Source organism: Schistocerca serialis, chromosome 7 (assembly GCF_023864345.2).
Source record: "Schistocerca serialis cubense isolate TAMUIC-IGC-003099 chromosome 7, iqSchSeri2.2, whole genome shotgun sequence".
Classification (NCBI taxonomy): Eukaryota; Metazoa; Arthropoda; class Insecta; order Orthoptera; family Acrididae; genus Schistocerca; species Schistocerca serialis.
This window is the reverse complement of record NC_064644.1, coordinates 473,428,755-473,454,475: the sequence shown is the minus strand read 5'-3', so window position 1 is coordinate 473,454,475 and position 25,721 is coordinate 473,428,755. Positions and strand designations below refer to the sequence as shown.

Below are 25,721 nucleotides of genomic sequence, written 5' to 3'. Positions count from 1 at the left end.
CCAGCTGTAGGCTTGCAGGTAGTGGAGGCCAAGTCTCGTCGTGTTAGTTTGTAGATCCACATTAACTTGTAAACCAAAGTGGATCCATTCTAGAAGTTGCAGCTGCCAGACTACCAGTATCTATGTAAAAATGAGGAGCATTTGTGAGGGCTTGCCACAGTGGTTCTGTCTTTCTGTAGTGTCATCATTATTATGGCGCTGGACCCTCAGCCTCCCAGCAGTGTGCTAATTGCCTGACGTTATGGTAGCAGTTTCTGTCACATCATCGTGCAGTCTCTAACGTAACTGTGTCTTGTCAGCTCTGTTTTGATCCATTTCATGGCCTCTTGCATTTGCCGTAGCAGTGTCCCAGCCTCCCAGCAGTGTGCTAATTGCCTGACGTTATGGTAGCAGTTTCTGTCACATCATCGTGCAGTCTCTAACGTAACTGTGTCTTGTCAGCTCTGTTTTGATCCATTTCATGGCCTCTTGCATTTGCTGTAGCAGTGTCCCAGCCTCCCAGCAGTGTGCTAATTGCCTGACGTTATGGTAGCAGTTTCTGTCACATCATCGTGCAGTCTCTAACGTAACTGTGTCTTGTCAGCTCTGTTTTGATCCATTTCATGGCCTCTTGCATTTGCCGTAGCAGTGTCATTAATTTATTCAGTTTCCTTTACTTCACATAAAGGAAATTTATTCTATATTTGGGCCACTGTTCAATTCGCGACCATGTCGCAGCTTGTAAGTTTATTCAGTAGTGTCAAAAAATAGTTGAAGTGCTGCAGTAAAGTGGCTTGAGAGTTTAGATGTGGATATAGTTGTAGAACAATGGACAGACATGTGGAAAGAGGGTTTAATTTCTTCAGCTTTTCAACAAAATTCTTCCTCAAAGCTAATGAAGTGGTCTGGTTTTAAACCCCTCAGTGCGGGTTGGGTCATGGCAGTGTGGCAAGGTCATAGGAGCAGGCTGTTGATAGCTTAGGGAGGAAGCATCAAAAGCCAAAACTATTTTATTACTTTTCATTCAACTACATGGTAGTGTCTCAGTAGAGGTGATGGCCGTATCCCCTCACAGCACACGGAGGGGATGGTGCATGGCAGCGGTGAGCTAACAGCTTCTCCAGATGCTTATGCACCAGCATGTGGCTCCATTAGTGCGATGTGGCCCATCTTGGTTGGAGCCAAGACTAGAAGCCCTTTTTAAGATTCTTGATATTATTACACTGCTTTCCCAATACCTGTGGTCCCCCATCATTCCTTTTGTTACCTCTCAAGCAGATGTGGAGGCATTGAGGTAAGCAGGTGGCCTGTGGTCTTCGGCAGTCCAAAGAGCCTGCAGCGCCTCAGCAGGAACTCTGGTGGAAAATGTTCCCATCTGACATAAAGTAGGAAATCTGGAATCTCACCCAATTCAAAAGAAAATTTAAAACGTACCTCATTATCTACTAATTTTATAAATTAACTGAATAACTAGATTGAAGAATTGAAAAGTTCCATTTGCTACATGTCAAGTAGCAGTGTTCATTGTAATGCTACGTAAGTAGTAATAGGACTAGTCTTATTTGAAAAAGATGAGGGACATTCCATATTGATTTACACTTAATTTTTTCCCATGATTCATAGTGCCCCATTTGATTAATCATTACAGTTGCAAATGTGTAGTACTTTGGTCTAACCAAAGGTGCCAGGACACTCAATAGACGTGTAACCCTGCACAGTACAGCCCCTTTTCCTAACTGCTGTCACTACGTCAGCAGACAACATGGAGCATGGTCATCAAGAACAGTGATGGATGATGTGGTTTCTGTAGAAGGAGAATGTAGACACTGTGTGTATCTACAGGTAGTTTGTGACCGTGTGTGAAGAGTGTACACCATCACAAAAAGTGCTCTTGCAACACAACAGTGCTTGTCCGCATAAGAGTTGGGAAAACCAAAACTGCCATTGCTTAAATGAGGTTCAAGGTACTGCCACACTCACCGTATTCTCCTGACTTGGCCCCTTCTGAATACCAGCTGTTCAGGGCTATGAGGAAATCTCTGCACAGACATCATTTTGTAGACTTCCAGTAACTGTGACCATCTGTCCTGTACCAGGTGCGAGAAACTCCAGAAAAGTGGTTCTAGCAAGCCCTGCATAATTTAAAGGGGCAAGTCAAGAAAATATGCTGGGTGTGGCAATATCTGCAATCCCATTTCAGTGATAGCAGCTGTGGTTTTCCAACTCATGTGGGGACAAGTATTGTCGCACTGCAAGATCACTTTTCATAACAGTACACACTCTCCACTCACTGCCACCAATTGCTTGTGAATGTCCACAGTGTTTACTGCATCCTTCTACAGAAACTGTGGTATCCAGTACTGTCCTTGATGATTGATCACAGTTTGCGCTGTCTGCTCACTTAATGACAGCAGTTGGGAAAAGGGCTTTACTGCGCAATTCTTACGCTTCTAGTGGTTGTCCTGCCGCCTAGGACTAGATCAGAGTACTACATACTAGTAGCTTTAATGAGAAGTCAAAGGTGCACCATGACTGATGGGAAAAAATAATGCATAAATCAATATGGATAGCCCCTCGTATCATTGTAATCAAGTAATATGAAGCCACAAAAAGCATATAACCACCATCTATGTAGTATAATTGAGGAAGTATCAGTTTTTTCTAAGGACAAGTTTTTCTCTATTAAAATTAGCTGTCATATCCATTGTTAGAATTAAGTAGTATAGTGATAGTTTGCTGTTAATACAGTATACAGATTAATTTCTGATTTCAATGCCTTTTTTAATGTACACCTTGACCTCTTCTGTGTTCCTGAAGTTTCTCCCTCTTGTGATGGTATCTACAGAACATGAATGAGCAACATTAAGTAGTCTATGCTCATATACATGTTAAATTGTTTCCATGCTTTTTCATCATAAATTGGATTTGGGAATTAAAAAATAATCTGAGAGAACCTTTTTGGTGTTTTATTTATTTATTTATTTATTTATTTATTTAATTTCTAGCCCAACACATTGCTGTCATTTGCAACTGATGCATAAAATTTCTATTACTGTCTCACATTTGTGTCTGGTTTCTAGAAAATGTTGTGCAGATACATCATCAATTTTCAGTATTTTTCATATTCCAGTAGAGACTGCTCTCTGTCTATTGAGTTTGATCCACATTCTTTGCCAGAGATCTCATGTAGTCCAGGTTTGTTCTTAAGAGACTGACTGTCTTCATGACTTGGTAGTTTTTTGCTAGATCTGTATCTAATTGTAATGAACTGCAGTAATTAGATGTGGATCTGAAGATGAGCTTTAACAAAAGTTGAAATCCAAGTAAAGATTAAGTGACCCAGATGAAGTCAGTCTTTCTCCATTATGTAAAAATTAAACCTATTCATTTTATGTATGTGACTGAATTGCTAATGCTGAAAAATAATTTTTCAGTGCCAGTAGCACCAGGTCTAAGCTTATCGTTTAAAAAATAAAGCATTCAAGCAATAGTGGAAGTCACCTATGCTCTGTCTGCAATTACTAATCACAGTTGATACAGAAGTGTTAGTCAGTTCACATTTTATTCTTAACCAATAAGGAAGTGAGACTGTAGTTCTAATTTAAGAATTTAAGAGAATACTTCATTACAACCACACTTATCAATGTGAATCACGATAAAATCTGATCACATTACAACTGATGGATCAGGGAAGAGCGAGTTTCTGTTTTCAACACCTGCCATCATGAAAATCAAAATATCTCTTATAATAAAAGTGACAAAATAATTTTTAAATGAAATTAGTTTTCAGAATTAACTATAAACATATATGTAGTTTTTATTCGACAAGGTATTCTGTTTCTTATGGTGTTGTATGTCTGGCGATGAAAGCTTGCCCTTTCAAAACACATCAGTTTTAATGTTACCAGATTCTGATGTTATTAACATTATATGTGTCTGAGCTGAAAAATTAACTTAAATCTGTCCGTAGTTGATGAAATATTAACCCCAAATATTCTTTTCTGTAATTTAAATGGTGGTGTTCATGCTATTAATGTCAAACACATCATACAGTTTTGGAGAAAATATTTTGACATTGATGATGCCATACATGTGGTGATCTGTTGATTGACAATGCTCTATGTAATGTAGATGTGTCTTTTTTCTGTTGAAAAAGAAAATATACTTATTCTTCACATTATATTTTAAGACAATATAAATATGAGTTATAATGTCTTATAGAAGTAATGTAAATTACAGGTATATTTTCTTCAATGGATTGGAAATAATAGCCAACCAGTCGCAAAATACTGGTTTATTACATCTTGACCAAGGTTTTGACAATTTTAAAACTGTCTTCATCAGAAGATTTTGTATCTATTAACAAATATTATGACATTGTGCGTGGAACAGAGATGGTATCATTGCAATAAGCAAAATCATGAAAATGTTTAAAAATAATTTTAGTGAAGCATATTCTTATAGAATCACATTTTATGTGTACCTGATGTGGAAGTCACTGACTCTACATAATACATGTGCTTGTCATCCACTCAATCACCATTTAAAATACCATGATATAAAAGTAGTAACTCTTTACTCTAGAGCTTGTCTTAAAACTGTTTAAAATACCACGCATTTGACAATGGATTCAACAGTGTGTAGTGTGTCACTTCAAAGATTTGTGTATGACATTTAAATATAAAATGTGGCATCAGAGTAAACAAAGCATAAATATACCACATACAGTGCTAGTGGCATGTGCCTATTGCTGAATAATTGAGGCACTAGCCTTAGATCACCTTGGTAGGTGACACTCATGCACATTCTGTATCTGTGTAATTGCAATGAGCAGTGTGTGTGATCTCTCAAGTAAATATTCATTACTAGAATTAACATATTAACCATAAAATTGAAAAAAGTGAGAGGGAATGGAGTAAAAAGATGTGCCATTAAAATCATATGGCTTAAGAAGAGTCCATAGCTCAGATAAACATAGCAAACCTATTTACAACATGTGCAAAAATGCACGAGAAACACTTGTGTGTAAATACACAACTGTAACAAGCATGAGTGTCAAAGCAAAAACAAAACAAAGAAGTATTATCAGTCTATAAGAGGCTAGGTAATTGACATATTAAGTTGCCCCATGACATGAAGGGTTACTAGAAAGGAATTGTGACAGAGAAAATGCAATTGAAAGACAAATGCAATTTGGAGAAAGAGAAGTGGGGTGGGGGACTAGATCATCACTTTTGAAGCATCGTGCTGATGGATGTGGTCATACTGATAAAGCATGCTATATGCACAAATATACTAGAAGGGGAGGTGATGTAAAAAACCCAATAAAATAATGAATAAATGAAGCCCCACTAAGGCATATATAACGAAAGTGTTGGTATGTTGATAGACACACAAACAAACACAAACGCACACACAAAATTCAGCTTTCGCAACCCACGGTTGCTTCATCAGGAAAGAGGGAAGGAGAGGGAAAGACGAAAGGATGTGGGTTTTAAGAGAGAGGGTAAGGAGTCATTCCAATCCCGGGAGCGGAAAGACTTACCTTACGGGCGAAAAAAGGACAGGTATACACTCTCTCTCGCCCGCGCGCGTGCACACACACACACACACACACACACACACACACACACACACACAAGCAGACATTTTCAACAGTGTGTAGTGTGTCACTTCAAAGATTTGTGTATGACATTTAAATATAAAATGTGGCATCAGAGCAAACAAAGCATAAATATACCACATGTCTGCTTGTGTGTATATATGTGCGGGTGGATATGTGTGTGTGCGCGAGTGTATACCTGTCCTTTTTTCCCCCTAAGGTAAGTCTTTCCACTCCCGGGATTGGAATGACTCCTTACCCTCTCCCTTAAAACCCACATCCTTTCATCTTTCCCTCTTTCCTGATGAAGCAACCGTGGGTTGCGAAAGTTTGAATTTTGTGTGTGTGTTTGTGTTTGTTTGTGTGTCTATCAACATACCAACACTTTCATTTGGTAAGTTACATCATCTTTGTTTTTAGATATATTTTTCCCACGTGGAATGTTTCCCTCTATTATATACATGCCTAGAAATCATGATACTATAGGCAGAATAAAGAACACTATAAAAAATGAGGGGGATGGGTATGAAGTGATTCATTACTAAAATGTTGCATTCTTTTTTTCTTCAAAATTCTATATTCAGTATTGTCTTCTATTTTTTTTAATTTTACAATGTACACTCCTTCAACCACAGTCAAGTTGCTGTTCAACATTGTAGTAATGAACCACCACAGACCCATCCCCCCTTTTCCCCCCTATAATATCATGATTTCTAAGCTTATATACACTCCTTAGTGAGGCTTCATTTATTCATTATTTTACTAGGTATATTATAAACCCCCCCCCCCCCTTTCTAGCACAGTTGTTCATATAGCATACTTTATCAGTGCAACCATTTACCTTAGCACAATACTTCACAAGTATCTACACTATCTCCCCCCCCCCCCCCCCCCCCCCTCCTTCTTCTCTCTTTCTCCAATTTGCATTTGGCTTTTAAAATTTGCAGTTTTTCAACCATGGTATGTCCTTTTACAGTATTCCCTCATGTCAAGGGTCAACTTAATATGTCAAGTATTGGGCCTCTTATACATTGGCAGTACAAGGGTGGTTTGAATAGTTCTCTGAACGGAATAGGACAAAAGTACTTACATCACTGAAACTTTAATTATTTTTCAGTGTAGTCTCCTTGTAGATTAATGCACTTGGTCGAACAATGTTCCAGTGCCTTGATACCACCTCGAAAATGAATTTTCTTCAGGACTGCAAAATGGTTGTCTGCTCCGGCTATCAATTCTTCATTTGAAGTGAATGTTCGTCCACCAAGAAAAATTTTCAGTTTTGGGAAGAGATGGAAGTCTGATGGAGCCATATCAGGTGAATTAGGGGGGGGTGGCAACAATTCATAATTCGTGTAATTTTGCCATGGCAACGGCACATGTGTGCAGGTGCACATTGTCTTGATGGGAGATGACTTTCTTCGTTGTTAAACCTGACCTTTTTTCACGTATCTTTTCTTGCAATTTGTCCAGAAGGCTACCATAGTATTCTCCAGTAATCGTTTGCCCAGTGGGGAGATAATCTACAAACAGAATCCCCTTCACATCCCAGGACACTGATGTCATGACCTTTCCCCACCGAAGGAATTGTCTTTGCTTTCTTTGGTGGTGAAGAATCAGCATGTTTCCACTGCTTTGACTGTTGTTTTGTGTCTGGGATGTAGTAGTGCACCCAAGTTTCAACTGTTGTCACAAACCAGCGCAAAAAATCTTGTTCGTTTCTCCTAAAACTGGCCAAACATTGTTCTGTTATGTCCATTCTCACATGTTTTTATCCAGTGTCAAGAGTCGTGGCACTCATATTGTAGATAATTTTTTCATTTCTGATTCTGCAATTAAAATATGATATACCCTTTCAGATGACATCTGGCAAGTGACAGCAATTTCACGCACTTTCAATCGACGATCCTCCATGACCATTTTGTGCACTTTTGCAATGATTTCTGGAGTAGTGACACATCTTGGCTGACCACTGAGAAGATCATCTAAGTTCTCCCAACCAAATTTAAATTCACTTGGCAACAGTTGAATATGAAGGAGCAGAGTCACCCAGTGTATTCTGGAAATCGGGATGAATGTCCTTTGCTTTCATACCTTTCTTTACGAAGTACACTACTGGCCATTAGAATTGCTACACCAAGAAGAAATGCAGATGATTAACGGGTATTCATTGGACAAATATATTGTACTAGAACTGACATGTGATTACATTTTCACCCAATTTGGGTGCACAGATCCTGAGAAATCAGTACCCAGAACAACCACCTCTGGCCGTAATAATGGCCTTGATACGCCTGGGCATTGAGTCAAACAGAACTTGGATGGCGTGTACAGGTACAGCTGCCCATGCAGCTTCAACACGATACCACAGTTCATCAAGAGTAGTGACTGGCGTATTGTGACGAGCCACTTGCTCGGCCACCATTGACCAGACGTTTTCAGTTAGTAAGAGATCTGGAGAAAGTGCTGGCCAGGGCAGCAGTCGAACATTTTCTGTATCCAGAAAGGCCCATACAGGACCTGCAACATGCAGTCGTGCATTATCCTGCTGAAATATAGGGTTTCGCAGGGATCTAATGAAGGGTAGAGCCACAGGTCGTAACACATCTGAAATGTAACGTCCACTGTTCAAAGTGCCATCAATGCAAACAAGAGGTGACCAAGATGTGTAACCAATGACACCCCATACCATCACGCCGGGTGATACGCCAGTATGGTGATGACGAATACACGTTTCCAATGTGCGTTCACTGCGATGTCACCAAGCACGGATGCGACCATCATGATGCTGTAAACAGAACCTGGATTCATCTGAAAAAATGACGTTTTGCCATTTGTGCACCCAGGTTCATCGTTGAGTACACCATCGCAGGCGCTCCTGTCTGTGATGCAGCGTCAAGGGTAACTGCAGCCATGGTCTCCAAGCTGGTAGTCCATGCTGCTGCAAATGTAGTCGAACTGTTCGTGCAGGTGGTTGTTGTCTTGTAAACGTCCCCATCCGTTGACTCGGGGATCGAGATGGGGCTGCACGATCCGTTACAGCCATGCGGATAAGATGCCTGTCATCTCGACTGCTAGTGATACGAGGCCGTTGGGATCCAGCACGGCATTCCGTATTACCCTCCTGAACCCACTGATTCCATATTCTGCTAACGGTCATTGGATCTCAACCAACGCGAGCAGCAATGTCGCGATACGATAAACCATAATCGCGATAGGCTACAATCCGACCTTTATCAAAGTCGGAAATGTGATGGTACGCATTTCTGCTCCTTACATGAGGTATCACAACAACGTTTCACCAGGCAACGCCGGTCAACTGCTGTTTGTGTATGAGAAATCGGTTGGAAACTTTCCTCGTGTCAGCATGTTGTAGGTGTCGCCACTGGTGCCAACCGTGTGTGAATGCTCTGAAAAGCTAATCATTTGCATACCACAGCATCTTCTTCCTGTCGGTTAAATTTCGCATCTGTAGCACGTCATCTTCGTGGTGTAGCAATTTTAATGGCTGCTCGAATCTCGATCCCCTCCCCCGGTCCTCCATGTTCACAAATCACTATGCAGGAACAACAACCGAGCCACGTGACTGCCACAGCTCTCTTCCAAGAGCACTAGAGCACTGATGGGCCACGTGTTTACAGGCAACAGTCCAATGAATATCGTGAACAACTCATTGCACTAACACTGACCTCTCGTTATGATTCCCAGAACTTTTCAAACAACCCTCGTATTTCCTTGAAGTGTTTCTGCTTTGACACGCATACTTGTTACAGTTGCGTATCCACGCGCAAGTGCTTGTTGTGTGTTTTTATACATAATGTAAAGAATTTATGTTTACCTGAGCCTGCGCACTCTCTTTAAGCCATACTATTTCAATAGCATACTTTTCTACCCTCCTCCTGTCTCCCTTTTTTCTGCTTTTTAGTTAATATGTTAATTCTAGTAATGAATATGTACTTGTTAAAACGCACATGCTGCTCATTGCAGCTACGTGCATACACGATCCATAGGAGTGTTGCCTACTGCAGGTGACTTAAGGCTAGTGCCTCTACTCTTCAGCCAGTTGGCACATGTCACTAGCTCTGTATATGGTATACTTATCCTTTGTATGTTCCGATGCCACATTTTGTCTTTAAATGTCATATACAAATCTTTGAAGCAACACACTATGTGTTGTTGGATCCTTTGTCAAATGTGTGGTATTTTAAAAAGTTTTAAGACAAAGCCATACAATAGAGAGATTCTGCGTTTGAATGGTGATTAAGTGGATGACATGCGCATGTGCTAGATAGTCAATGTGAGTATACTTCAATGGAGGACAAATGTAAGATTGTAGAAGCATACATCACTAGGGGGTAAGATAGATGCTGCCTATAGGAAAATTAGAGAACCACCTGTATGAACATCAAGAGCTCAGATGGAAAACCAGTCCTAAGCAAAGAAGGGAATGCAGAAAGGTGGAAGGAGTATATAGAGAGTCTGTACAAGCGAGATGTGCAGGGGGGCAGTATTATGGAAAATGAAGAGGATGTAGATGAAAATGGGAAGGGATATAGGATAATGCATGAAGAATTTGACAAAGCACTGAAAGACTTACATCAAAACAAGGCCTTGTGAGTAGAAACATTCCATTAGAGCTACTGATAGCCTTGGGAGAGCCAGCCATTGGCACAACTCTTCCATCTGGTGAGCAAGATGTATGAGGCAGGTGAAATATCCTCAGACTTCAATAAGAATATAATAAGTCCAATTCCAAAGAAAGCGGGTGCTGACAGATGTGAAAATTACCGAAATATCAGTTTAATAAGTCACGGTTGCAAAATACTAACACAAATCCTTGACAGAAGAATGGAAAAGCTGGTGGAAGCTGATCTCAGAGAAGATCAGTTTGGATTCAGGAAAAATGTAGGAACACGCGAGGCAGTACTTCTCATACAAGACAGGTTAAGGAAAGGCAAACCTATGTTTATAGCATTTGTAGACTTATACAAATCTTTTGACAATGGTGACTGGAATGCTCTTTTTCAAATTCTAAAGGTGGCAGGGGTAAAGTAAAGGAGCAAAAGGCTATTCACAATTTGTACAGAAACCAGATGGCAGTTATAAGATCGAGGGACATGAAAGGGAAGCAGTGGTTGGGAAGGGAGTGAGACAGGATTGTGGCCTCTCCCCAATGTTATTCAATCTGTATATTGAGCAAGCAGTAAAGGAAACAAAAGAAAAATTTGGAGTAGGAATTAAAATCCATTGAGAAGAAATAAAAACTTTGCAGTTTGCCAATGATATTGTAATCCTGTCAGAGACAGCAAAAGACTTGAAAGAGCAGTTGAATGCAATGGACAGTGTCTTGAAAAGAGGATGTAAGACAAACACCAACAAAAGCAAAATGAGGGTAGTGGAATACAGTCAAATTTAATCAGGTGATGCTGGGGGAATTAGATTAGGAAACAAGACACTTAAAATAGCAGATGAGTTTTGCTATTTGGGAAGCAAAATAACTGATGATGGTTGAAGTAGGGAGGATATGAAATGTAGAGTGGCAAAGGAAAGAAAAGAGTTTCTGAGGAAGAGAAATTTGTTAACATCGAGTATAGATTTAAGTATCGGGAAGTCTTTTCTGAAAGTATTTCCTTAGAGTGAAACCATGGATGGAAGTGATACATGGACAGTAAAAAGTTAGACAAGAAGTGAATAGAAGCCTTTGAAATGCAATGCTACAGAAGAATGCTCAAGATTAGATGGATAGATCACGTAACTAATGAGGAGGTGCTGAATAGAGTTGGGGAGAAGAGAAATTTGTGCCACAACCTGAGTAGAAAAAGGGATCAGGTGCTAAGACACATTCTGAGAAATCAAGTGATCACCAGTTCAGTACTGGAGGAAAGCTTGGGGGGTAAAAACTGTAAATGGAGACCAAGAGATGAATATAGTAAGCAGATTCAGAAGAATGTAGGTTGCAGAAGTTACTCGGAGATGAAAAGGCTTGTGCGGGATAAACTAGCATGGAGAGCTGCATCAAACCTGTCTTCGAACTGAAGACCACCACCACAACAACAACAACAACAACAACAACAACAACAACAGTGCTTCACTAAAATTATTTGTAAACATTTCTTGTTCCCTGTTCTACACACAGTGTCTTAATATTTGTTAATAGGTACAAAACCTTTTGAAGAAGACAGTTTTAAAAGTATCAGAATCATGGTCAAGATTTAATAAACCTATATTTTGCAACTGGTTGGCTACTCCATTAATCCCTTGAAGCCCTTGTTGCTGAAGAGAAGCCACGTCTAAAATCTTAGGTAAATTTTCTTTTCAACAAAAATTAAAATTAAGCTGTTAGAAAATATCACCAAAACTGATAAAGTAATACTGACCATTAACTAAAAATATTTTCCCCTTCCCTATTGTTATAATATTGCAAAATGCACCATTGGAACATAAATGAAGTGACTGCTGACATAATCTGCTGAGTTTTAATTAATTATGTTTCTTATAATTGCAATGAACTTAATATACCACCAACCTCTCCACTGATACAATAATAGAATATTAAAAGTGAGTTAAGAGGTTAATGCATTCAGAAAAAAGCAATGATGCAAAATGCAGTAACACATGTTTACACTTAACGATTTGCTCAGCAAAATTATGTTGTGGGTCTCTTATTATTGATTTGCCTTTTTTATATTACATCATTTCCTTAATTTTTATAGGCATAATTGGAAGCTGATCTGGCTCTTTCATCTGCTGTTAATTTCCATTGTAGTGGTTGGAATATTCTTTTCTCTCATGAAACTATATGTACAAAATAATCACTGTAATTTATCATTATTTAATACTTATTTCTCTCTTTATTTGCAGTGCAACAACATCAATTAACTCGTTAGCTACAGATTCTGGACCTGCAGGAAACCTTTCAGATCCCCTGGATACTACTATTGAATGTTTACTACGAGATTGGCATCACAATCCAGATCTGCTATACTCTATACATCCAATTGATGGCAGCTTTCTTATCTGGTATTGTTTTACTTATTCCAAGCAGTAAAGTCTTAGCACAAAATTCAGTTGCTTAGATTTATCATGACAGATGATATATCAGGTAAAATTAACAGAACATCATGGTAACTCCTAATAGTAAAATGCTTTATTGACAGCTGACTTAACAATAGACTAACAAGATATCTTCCACAGAAATAGTTGTTGCTGTACCTCATGTCACAATTTCTGCATTTTCTCATCATACACAATATCGTAGGCCATTCCTGTGCCACTTACGCGACTCATTTTCATTACCCTGCAACCTAAGGTTCACTCTCCTGTGAACACTCCAAGTGCAAGACCTGACCATGCATGAACCCTAATGAAGTCCTGTTGCAATTATTTCCTGTCTAATCAAAAGTAAGGTCATGTGTGAATGCACTTCAACAACTTCTTAAAACACACATACCATTTGATGAGTTACCACATCCCCCCCCCCCCCCCCATTTCCTCAGAAATGTCGTGGTGCAAAGTGATCCCTTCAGCACATTCTTTGCCCCCACCATCTCCGTGTCCTAGAGCTATGATATATCCCCTAACCATGGTCACCCCTTTCCTCTGCATTACCCCATTTCCTATCCCCTGGTCTCACTCCTTCCTTTCTAGTCATTTTTGCCTTCATTCTTCTTGATTGATGTTATAAAAAAAATCTGAAAAATCTCTCTCTTACACTACTGCCTAGGTTTTATTTTTACAAAAATTTAACACATCGCTCGACAGTTGTCAAGATCAGTCACTCTCCCCTCTCCCATTTCTTAATATTTGTAGAACCATATTGTCATTTGTGTATGTGTTTTTGCATGTTGCACAAATACCAGGAAAAGAGCAAAAGTTGTACACTTAAACTCCCCTCTCCATAGTGCTCCTCTTTCTCCTCCTTCCCAGTCCTGTCTTCCACTTGCTGTGCTGCCTGCAACTCCCCTTGCCTGTGACAGGCCATGTTCACCACTGCCACATTCCAATCTTGGCTCTTGCTGCCTCTTCCTCCTAATCATCAGTCATCCCTCCCTCCACTCCTACCTCCCACTCCACATTTTTCTCCTCTCATCTCTCATCAATTATATCTGACACAACCCCTCACCCCAGCTGAAATGCAATGCTCATGTAGTGTACTGTGGCAGTGCAATGTAGATTTGTGTGCATGCATCTGTATCTGTGTGTGTGTGTGTGTGTGTGTGTGTGTGTGTGTGAGAGAGAGAGAGAGAGAGAGAGAGAGAGAGAGAGAGAGAGAGAGATTTCTCCAGCTCTGGTGTACTATTAAATAATGATAGTATGGTCATGAATAAAATATTCCAGAGGTAAAACAGTCCCCCCTTTTGGATCTCTAGATAGGGACTACTCAGGAGAATGTCATCAAGAGGAAGCAAAACAAGCATTCTACAGGACAATGTGGAATGTTGGATCCCTTAAGTGGGTTGGTAGGCTAGAGAATTTAAACAGGGAAATGTATGGGTTGAAGTTACAGTGGGTATTAGCAAAGTGTGGTGGCAGGGAGAACGGAGCTTCTGGTCAAGTGACTACAGGTCTGTAAATACAAAATTAAATGGGGATAATGTAGCAGTGGGTCTATTAATGAATAAGAAAATAGGAATACACGTAAGCTACTGGGAACAGCATATTGATCACATTATTGTAGCCAAGACAGACCCAAAGCTAACACCCACAACAGTAGTAAAAGTGTGTATGCCAACTAGCTCTACAGATGAGGAAGAGATTGAAAGAGTGTGTAATGAGATAAAAGTAATTATTCGGATAGTCAAGGAAGATGGGAAAGTGGCATTTAATATTAGGTAAAAGAAGGCAGAATGGCAAGAGAACATGGATCAGGGAAAAGAAATGAAAGAGGAAGCCACTTGCTAGAATTTTGCACAGAGAACAACTTACTCATTGCTATTACTTGGTGTATAAACCCTGAAAGCAAATTGTATACATAGAAGAGACCGGGGGACGCAGGAAAGTTTCAGATGGATTACATGATGTTAAGACAGAGATTTTGAAACAAGATTCTGAACTGCAAAACATTTTCAGGGACAGAAATGGATCCTGACCATAATATGTTGGTTATGAAATTCAGATAAAAACTGAAGAAATAGCTGAAAAGTACGGATTTGAGGAGATGGAATCTGAAAGAACCAGGGGTTACTGAGAATTATAAAGTGAGGATTAGGCAAAGATTGACTGAAACAGGGGTAAACACAACAGAACAGTGATGAGTAGCCTTGAGAGATGAAATAGGGAAGGCAGCAGAGGATCAAAAAAGCAAGAAGACACTCAGTAAAAATCGTATAATGCATGAGATATTTTACTTAACTGATGGAAAGGAAATTATAAAAATGCAGCAAATGAAATTGGCAAAAGGGTTTACATAAGTCTAAAAAATGAGATTGACAAGAAGTGCAAAATGACAAAACGGCAATGGCAAGGTAAGAAAAGTAACAGTGTAGAGCAGAGACAAGCACAAATCAGCTCAATGAGCAGCACTCCAGCTCAGGCAGGAAAAAGAGCGGAGTTTGCACTCTGGCAGAAGTTAACATTGTAGCTGCTTACACAGCTTGGTGTAAGAACTGGAGGAGGGACGCTTATCAAACCAGATGTAAACTTGTGACATTGTGCTTTCTAATGTCTCATTCTATTCAGTGCATTAGATTGTAGTGCTAAATAAATATGTTTAATTATATTCCTTTCATTAGATTATGCATAGGAAATAAAAGTAATTACCTTGACATCTGATAATTCCTTTGACTGCTACTTAAAGTCATGAAAATACAGTAGGCCAACATTAAAGTTTATTTAGAATAAAGCGTAACCAATGAATGACAAGCTAACTCTAGGTTAAGCACAGAAATAAATAAATGAATAAATATAATTCACCATAAATAAAACATAGGCGTATGTGTTCTCTTATATATTAAATGTCATTCAGCAGATGATGCGGAGATGTGTATCTCTTTTCACTGAAGAAGACGTGTTACATTTGGTGCGATTGATCTTGCACTTGCAATTCGCAGAACTGCAGTGAGATCTGTGTCATTTACAGTGGCTCTTCGTGGATACTTATTTATCTTCATTAGAGAGAACAGGTATTCATACAGATATGTTGAGCTGGACATTGATAGCAGTTTGGCAGCTATTTTGTGCATATTTGGGAAATCGGTTTGCAGAAAATGTTCATAAAAATGTGGTAGGCTTGTTTGTGATTCATATTTAGCCTTCAGTTCACTATCACATTGAAGTGTGAGTAATTCACACTGTAGAGCAGATGAAACATCATCTGTTATTGTGGTAGTTGAAAAGGATGCAGTAAACACTTTCAGATCCATCGATAAATCATCCAGATCTCTAAATCAGATGGTAAACTCCTTCACAAGACTCACAAGAGTACCTGAAAATGTCTGCAACTGATCTTGAATTAAACTAGATTTCCACACTGACGGTTTGGGAAAAATAGGCTTATTCACCTTTCAACATATGATGCTGCCAAAGCTCCAACATTTGTGTGAAATCAGTAATACAGTCTAAAATTGAGTAATAACTAAGTAGTTTCCCTGCAACTTAAGATTAAGTTTATTCATTTGGAATGTGATGTTAGTGAGAAATGCTAACTCATTAATACATTTAAGATCAATGAATTTATGACTGGAACACCCCTTTGTTTCCATGAATAAAACTTATTTTGTCCAACAAATCAAGAAAGTGATTCAACATATGACCCCTACTGAGCCAACAAACTTCACAAAAGTATGCAGTATCACCAAATTCTCACTCAGTATCCTTCAGGAGAGCTTTAAATTGCCTCAGGCGCAGGCTGTGACTCTTAATAAAATTAAATGTTGTCACTACTATGGTCATTACATTTGCCATTGTGATGTGTTTTGTGCACTGGTGTTCTTAATGAATCAAGCAATGCACAGGTACAAACCTCACTTCATGTTGCAGTAGTTTGCTTCTCAGACGACCTATAAGCCCTACTTTACGTCCAACTATGCAGGGAGCTTCATCAGTGGCAACTGAAATGAGCTTTTCCTGTGGTAGACCAAACATGATAAATACATCTCCCATGAACTGCAGTAGCTCATCACCTGTTGTGGTGTCTTTGAGAGGATGTAAATCAAGGAGTTCCTCCTGTATGTTTCTATCAACACCTCTAATAAATATTGTCAGCTGGGCTGTGTCCGATAAGTTGGTACTCTCATCTAATGCAATAGGAAACATCAAGACATTCGAAATGATGTCCATCAATTGTCCCACAGTATCACCTGACAAACATTCAACACGAGTTATAGAATGCTGCGACACTCAAACTTGCGAAAGACCATGCTCATCTGCTGTGACTACCAAACTCTGCTTCACAAATCTGTTAGCACAAAATGGTCGGGAAGAACGGGTGATCAGCAAAGCTATTCTGTAATTAGCACAAACAGTTGCATCAGAAGAGGAGGCATCACATTTATGTGTAATAAATCAACAGATTTGTTATTTCAAAGGAAAATTTGGTTTATTAGGCACCATAATTAAGTTATATCATATGTAGGTACAACAGTATAATACATACCTCTGCTTTAGGTCCTTCCTCGTGTAGTTTATTGAGAAGATTAAGTCATATTTCACCCTCTACACTTCCATACTGGTTGAAGTGATGTGTTCTGTAGTGACATCCTAAATTGTACTTGTTTATGCCTAATATTTTACCACATAGCAAACATTGTGCTCCTCCTTTGCTGTCAGTGAGCAAGTAATCACACTCGCAAGTAGAGTTCAACTATAAAATAGAACACCACTTTACCGCATTGCTTTGACTAGCCATTTCAGCTACACAACACTGTACCATAACATAATATTCTCAGGTAGGTACATTGCTGTGGCTGTGCTTGTGCCTTGACTGCTCATATTGCCATGTAGTCTTTCCAGAACAAACTATTAGATAGATGTCAGCTACTCTCAGCTCCTTGGCTCTGCCCGCGCTCATGCAGGTGTGTCTGGGAGTGCAGCTCTCTCATTACCCACCTATGATTTAGAAGCATGTATAACTAGGGGAAAAATTGATGCCGTTGAAGGGATATTTGGAAAAAATAGAAGCATCTGTTTGAATGTCAAGAGCTCAGATTATAAGCCAGTACTTAGCAAAGAAGAGAAAGCATAAAGATTAAAGGAATATATAGAAGGTTTATACAAGGGAAATGAACTTCAGTGCAATGTTAGAGAAATGGAAGAGGAAATAAATGAAGATGAGGTGGGAGATATGATATTGCAAGAAGAATTTGAAAGAGCACTGGAAGACCTAAGTGAAACCAAGGCCTCTGGAGTGGAAGAATTATTGAGACAAAACTATTTCACTTGATGGGCAAGATGTATGAGACAGGTGAAACACCCCCAGACTTCAAGAGGGATTTAATAATTTCAGTTCCAAGGAGGGCGGGTGCTGACATTGAGTGTTACTGAACTATTAATTTATTAAATTATCGTTTCAAAATGCTAAACAAATTGTTAAAGTCTGTAAAATCTGGTAGAACCAACATCGGGGAAACTCATTTTGGATTCCAGAGAAATAAAGGAACCTGTCTTTGAAAGTAGATTAAGGAATGGCAAACCTATGTTTATAACATTTGCAGACTTAAAGAAAGCTTTGGACAATGTTAAATGGAATACTCTGAAATTCTGTAGGCTGCAGGGATAAAATGCAGGAAGTGAAAGTCTATTTACAAATTGTACAGAAACCAGATGGTAGTCATAAGCATGAAAGGAGAACAGTGGTAGAGAAAGTAGTGGGACAGGGTTATAGCCTCTCCCCAAGGTTCTTCTATCAACACACTGAGCAAGCAGCAAAGGAAACCAAAGAAAAATTTGGAGTAGGAATTAAAGTTCAGGGACAAGAAATAAAAACTAAGGATTTTGAAGTTTGCTGATGACAATTCTGTCAAGGACAGCAAAAGACTTGGAAGATAATTAAATGGAATGGATAGCATCTTGAAAAGATATTATAAGATGAACCTCAACAAAAGTAAAAGAAGAGTAGTGGAATGTTGCTGAAGTAAATCAGGCATTGCTCAGGAAATTAGATTAGGAAATGAGACACTGAAACAGTAGACGAGTTTTGCTATTTGGGCAGCAGAATAGCTGATGATAGCGACAAAAACTATTTCTGAAAACAGATTTTTTAACATATAATATCTTTTTAAGTGGTAAGAAGTTTTTTCTGAAAGTCCAATAAACCCAGAGTCTTTAAAGATATGAACTTCCCTGTATAAAATAGCTTCAAACTTCTGACTCCTTTAAACATGAAGTAATGTGTTAAATATTTGGCATTAAGCATGTAAATGTTTGTAAAATATTTGAAATATTGTTGGCAGTTTGTTGCAAGTCACTAAGTGTTCTTATTCTCAGTTACTGGTTGAATATACTCTCCATATTTGTGTGCAGTGAGTTACACTACTTGAAGACATATACACTGTTTCTAACTGTAATACTTGTCTTACTGTATTTAACTTTTAACATAAGATTATACATCTTGATGAGTAGACTACTATAGCATTTTAAATTTTTAAATTAGACCAAAGTATGAACACTGTAAGCAGATTCAAATGAATGTAGGTTACAGTAGCAATTCGGAGCTGAAGAGGTTTCCACTTGATTGCGTAGCATGGGGAGCTGCAGCAAACCATTCTTCAGAGTGAAGATGACAACAACATTGTCTTATTATTATTCTTTTTAATTCTTTTTTTTTTTTTTTCAGGTATAGAATAATTTTTTGTCAATATATCGTGTTTTTAGTACGCCTTAGGTTCACAACCTTTTAAATCCACAAGGGGAGAGCCTAAGTCAATGTGCTTTTGGCAGTCTGTAAACAAAATTGCTTCTCATGTGAAGTATACTATGTATTTTACATTAACGGAAAATTTTGCAGAAAATAGTTATCATTTTTAATTTCAAACATCAGTGAAACAATCTATTCAGGTTGGCTGCAAGCACTTGGCTCTCATGTTCTATATATCTGGTATTTTACAGAAAGTCATATTCATTAGATATCTCTCTGTAAGGTGTTGGGCCTGGTAGTGTAGCAGTAAAGCAAGTGCCTGGAATCCAAGAAGCTGCAGAATCAAATCCCGGTTGGGCCATGGATTTTTTTAGTCTGCATTTTAACATAGCCTTCACCTCTCAACAATGTGAGAAGTCACTAGAAATGACACGTGGTTCAGATTCCTTAAACTGTAGGTCTCCTTTCCCCAGCTGGATAACTGGTATGGGTTACAGACATACAAAAGTCACCAAAGTTGTGTCCAGTCAAAAGATATTCACCTGGCCAGTGAGCCACAAGAAACTATTATCTCTTTAAGTTGTGCTCAAATTGTAAATGTTCTGTTTGTCATAGTAACTTTTCCATCTCCAGGATTGTGGAGTGGCTGGATGAATATCATCCAGGGTCATTTCGCCAAGCTCAAGTATCTTTTTCAACACGCATCCCCAATGCATTTCCTCTTGGCGACGCAATGACCATGTCTACAAATGTATGTATGTACAATGCGTATGGCTGCCATAACTACAGAGATGTGCTGAAGCCACCTTCTACTAACAAAGGGCCTGTAAGTGGACCAGCAGGTGGGACTGAGACAGATGCTCCTACACCGCTCCCAAGTGTAATCGAAGAGGAGGCAGACTGGGATCCTTCAACTCCAGCTAAAGAAACTTCACAGCAAGTTCCTAGCAATGTGAAGAGTGCTGATCCACCAGTAGCTGCTGCACAGAAGGAAGCTGGGGCTACAAACCAGGAAGGGGTGTCAGCAGATCCTTCTCCTACTCTCTCCATGGTGTCAAAGCATTCCAATGGAACTCTCAATCTCTGGCAGCTAACATTTGGTGATAGTACAAAATTCTCCCAGGTAAAGTGCTTTGTGATCATCATCCAACATTTTACATGTATTGTGTTTTTTCTTATCTTTATAAGGCCGTTCTGCTGAAAAGATTAAAATTACATATATTTAAAATCTTCATTTGTGTACCCAACTGAATGACTAGCATGTGTATGTGATGAATGAGCTAGAACTTTATTGAACTGGGAGTAAAATGGATCAGTGGTTACTTTCATATCTAACAAAAAGGACATTGGAAGCTGAACCTCCCTGATGGATTAAAACTGTGCACCAGACCAAGCATTGATCTTAAAAGGCAAGGATCTTGACGTAAAGCCTTGAGGAACACTTGTCAAGAAGTTCCAGTAAATCACACAGTATGCTACAGTAAAAAATTACTTTGCAAAGCAGAATGTTGTCCTCTGGTAAAAGTGAATTTTGCTCAACTACTGTGTAGCAAAATGGAAGGTAACTCTAATAGGTTACATGAGTAAATAAAAAATAAAAATAAAAAAAAACTCTGTGATCAGAACTAGAGAAACATATGCATGAACTTGTAATTAGTACACTAATCTCCAGCCATGAGTGTCAGCTTCCAAAATGCTTCTACTGCTTTTCCTACAAATATATTTGTTACTTGGGGGGGATGAATTCACTTTGCTCCTGTCGACCCAGACATTCATCTGACTGATCAGCTGTGGGGACAAAAAACATAAACACTTTAGCTATAGAAGAGTAGTATATCCTCATGTCCTCAATTTAAAGGGTCTACAAGATCTTTGCAACAAGAAGACACTACGATAAAGCGTGCACTAAAAAAGGCTTTGGTGGTATCGTGACAGGAAAATGTAATTACCTGTAGGTGGCATTTGATATGAGTGCATGAGTGACTTGTTGAGTGTGAAGCCTTTCTGTGACAATATGGGATGCATAATGGTTCCTTATAATGTGGACCATATAATGCAGAATGGTTTGCTGTAACACTGGACATGTGACTTCTGGATGTCAACACCAAGTGAGACGGTGCAGTGGAAAGACAGTAGACTTGCCTTCAGAAGGAGTGAGTTTCAGTTCCTGGTCTGACGATCCAGATTTAAATTTTTACTGGTTTCCTTAAATAGTTTAAAGCAGATGGTAGGGTGCTTCCATTAAAAAGGATGTGGCCAATTTCCTGCCTCAGTCAGTGTTTTTATGTCCTGTTTAATGACATTATCTTCCTTACTTCTGAGGGTACACAGTGATCTGTAACAGAGATGTTAGGACTACAGAGTGTTCCACTTAGCGTCCTTAGCACATTTTTCATGTTGCACATAAACAGCAGTCAGCCAGATCAGTATGTCCACCTTTGGCATAGATACCAGCAGTGCCGCTTCATGGCATGGAAACAGTGAGGCCTTGGTAGGTCGGTGGAGGGAGTTGGCACCACATCTGCACACACACACACACACACACACACACACACACACACACACACACACACACACACACACACACACACACGTCACTTAATTCCTGTAAATTCCAGGTAGTGGGAATGAGCTCTGATGCCATGTTCAATCACATCGATTGGGTTCAGATCTGATGAGTTGGGGGGGGGGGGGGGGGGCAGCACATCAATTAGAACTTGCCACTGTGTTCCTCGAACCATTCCATCACTCTCCTGGCCTTGTGACTTGCCACATTACCTTGTTTGAAAAAAAAAAAACCCACTGCCATCAGGTAACACAGGAAAATGATTGTCACGCAGGAGTGTACGTGGTCTGAAACCAGTGCACTGTGGCACTGAAACCAGTGTCATGGTGCCTTGCATGAGCTCCACTGGATGCATGGATGCTTAAGGGAATGTTCCCCAGAGCATAATGGAGCCACCATCAGCTTGACTCCATCCTGCAGTAGAGGAGTTGAGTAGCTCATCCCCTGGAAGACAATGAATTCACACTCTCCCACTGGCATAATGAAGAACGTATCAGGATTCGTCAGACTATGTAGTGCCCTGCCACTGCATCAACATCCAGTGCCAGTGGTTGCATGCCCGTTTCAGTCATAGTTGTGAATGTTCTAGTGTTAACATTAGAACTGCATGGGTCGTCAGTGTGGAGGCTGATCGTTAGGAGTGTTCGGTGCACTGTGTGTTCAAAAAAATTTATATACTCTGCCCAGCATTAAATTCTGATGTTAGTTTTGTCACATTTCACCACCTATCCCGTTTTACCAGTTTGCCCAGCCTACGACATCCGACATCTGTAATGGAGAATGGTCACCCAAGCCCATGACATCTGGATGTGGTTTTACCTTGGTTTCGCCACATGTTGAAAACACTCACCACAGCACTCTTCAAACACCTGACAGGTCATACAGTTTCTGAAGTGCTTGTGCCAAGCCTCCACGCCATCACAATATGCCCTCGGTCAACTTGTGAACAGAGTGTGTGAATCACTCTCCTTGTTGAAGAACTCGTCTGTCAAAAGGGCAGTACCCCACTACTTCCAGGTGCTTTCATGCTGTGAAAGACACCACATTCGCTGATCCATGTGGTACATTTTTTCAAGAGAAATGAATGTGACAGGTTTCCAAATACAGAGCAGAGCCTCTCAGAGATTACAATATATAGTCTAATGGGAGGGATGTGATCCTTAAATCTTTGGTGAGGTTAAACATTTTAAATTTCTAAGGCTGAAACTAGATGGAAAGCTTTCTTCAAGCTTGAAATCCAGAAAGCTCTCATTCTAAGCTAATGCCATGTTTCTTGTCTCCTAAAAAATCTTTGACACTGTTCTGAACTGACATTTAGTTAAGAGATGATCGATTCTGGTGAGACTGCCACAGCATACGGCCGCTGCTCGATTTCGAAAAATGTCATGCACTATTATCTGTTAGCCCCACTCATCTCAAATGATAAAGACCAGGATGACGTGTGCCCCCAAATATAATCATCATCATCGCTATTGCTGAGTTAGTATTTCACAGTCTACTGGTATCATTTTGTACATGACGAAATATAGTTTGAGCACTTAATGTTTAAAATGTGGCATGCAGGCAGCTGCTTTTCTTATAAATACATTCCATATCTCGTACATAAACATGAACATCCATAAAGTCAGAAATATATCTAGTACACTGCAGAATTCTTCTGTTATATCAGTAATCCCTTGTCTCTCCAGATTCAGGCTGTCATTGATTGCAAAGAAGTCTTTATTAATTGGATGTAGTTTGATCATAAGATATGTAACAAAAAGTTTTGAATAAGTGAAGTGAAGGGGAGAAAGGGATGCAGTGTGAACTCAATATACATCAGTTTTCCACCATGTCAGTGATCCACACAAGAAACAATTGAAAATATATCATGCAGTAAGTTGTGTGTCATCACTTGTATCAACATTAACATCATTTGGACTCAAAACCAGTGTTAGTTCCTTCTTAACACTGCAAGAACTGATAAACGTAGATTGTCTCTCATGGGGGATTTCCACTTACATTATTCATAGAGCTCCTCGGGTTTCTCTCGTTTGGAGTCACGAGAGATTGCAGCTCAGGGGTTTTGTCTTTGACTTTTTCTGTTGCATATTTCTTGACAGTGCTTTGTGATGGCCTCATTTGCCCTGGACATACATGAAACAACATAGCATATTGGATTCCTTTGTGGGAGTGGAGCATTCAAGTCCCCTTCCAGACATCTGGCATGTGGTTTTCCATGATTCCCATAAATTACTTGAAGTGACTGCCAGGATAGTTCCTTTGAAAGGGCCATGGTAATTATGATGCCTTGTTCATGTCAAATTGGAGCTTTGGCTCATTCACCAATAATCTTATTCTTATGGCAAGTTAAACCCTAATTTTCCATCATTTTGCTCTGAATAGATCTTGTGTGTACCAAGACATGAGAGCAGTTACTGAATCTGTTGGGCCCGTTTGGAGGACATGCGAGGTTCATTTCTTGATTTTATGAAATTATTAATCTGCTAGATGAAAGCATACCATTTCATGAATTAAATATGAAAATTTGTCACATTGATTATTCTTAGATAAGTGGTTATCCACTGAAGGATTTATATCAAAACCGTAATATTCACCTGTCAGGGAAGGTAGTAGTGATACTGTACACCAGTGGTGGAACTTAATAGAAAGTAGAAGAATTGTCAGCTGTAGAACACACATCTGAATGGCAGGTTAGATTCCACGTAAGTAGATGTTTTTGTTGTGCTGTAGTGGCAGGTAAAGTCCACATTAAATTGGCAATCCACTGTACTTGACTGGATGAATTCGAAGATCAGCTGAAGGCTGGAGCATACCACCCCCAATAGGACCACAGTCAGTAAAGCACTGTGGTGTTCAAATCAACCTTTTGATTGAGTTAATGATAGTTCTACTTTTTCCCCTTGTCCATTGAACTAATGATGTTTTTACTGACTAGCAAATGGAAGTTGCAAAATCAATACTCTGACCTCACTAACATTATGTTCCTGTAGTACAGGAGCTAATATATTGAGCAACTTGGCCAGAAGTCTAGAAGTGACACTGGTATTATTTAATATCTCCCAAGACTTTCTCAACATTACAGGAATATTAACAAGGAAGGGTGTAATCACCAAGATGTTATTACAACAGTGAGAATTACTCATGCAAAAAGTATGATTATGAAAGGTTTTTTAAAAAATATTTGTTACGTTATTGTCACGTATATCCTACCTGAAACAGGAAGAGTGAACATTCAGCTTGTATAAGACACATGTAGATTAGCCATAGTCATAGTTTCACATGTTATTTATTGCACATGAAGTAATTACATTGCTACTAATGTAGTAAAATATGATCATTGTGATTTAGTTGTCATGTGGAGAATAGCTTTGGTAATACCATCTCGAAAATATTGAAAAAATTAGTTGAAGATTACTGTGGGAGTACTACGTTTATAGTTAATAACAAATTTAGGATTCTATACGACTTTTGCACAAGGCTCACAAGTTTCACATTCATGCTTTGGCAACTTATCTCTCAGTAAATCACTGAAAGTTGCAGTCTAGTGCAACTGATTCAGCTGCTGTTTAATCAGTATCCTGGCATGCACATGATGAATGTATTTCTTAACAATAGTAAATAACAGCTGAAAAAAAAACCTAGTGTGCAATCATTTGTTTTATTATGAAAAAGGGGGGAGGATGTTGTCTTATCCAGGGTACGTAGTTAATGGCAAGCAGCTTCTGAGAATAGAGGGTTCGAGTCACTTTGATTTGTAAAGCTGTCAACACCTAATGATGACT

At 39.2% G+C, this 25,721-nt stretch overlaps 1 protein-coding gene across 1 annotated transcript in view; it reads left to right on the top strand.

Annotated features, from left to right (window-relative positions):
• The window catches only part of LOC126412095 (dmX-like protein 2), a 370,418-nt gene that overhangs the window by 90,203 nt on the left and 254,494 nt on the right, over positions 1 to 25,721 (top strand). Inside the window, exons 11-12 of the mRNA XM_050081514.1 lie at positions 12,440 to 12,598; positions 20,004 to 20,493. Of these exons, the coding sequence (XP_049937471.1) occupies positions 12,440 to 12,598; positions 20,004 to 20,493 (649 nt within the window). The remainder of the gene's footprint in view (positions 1 to 12,439; positions 12,599 to 20,003; positions 20,494 to 25,721) is intronic.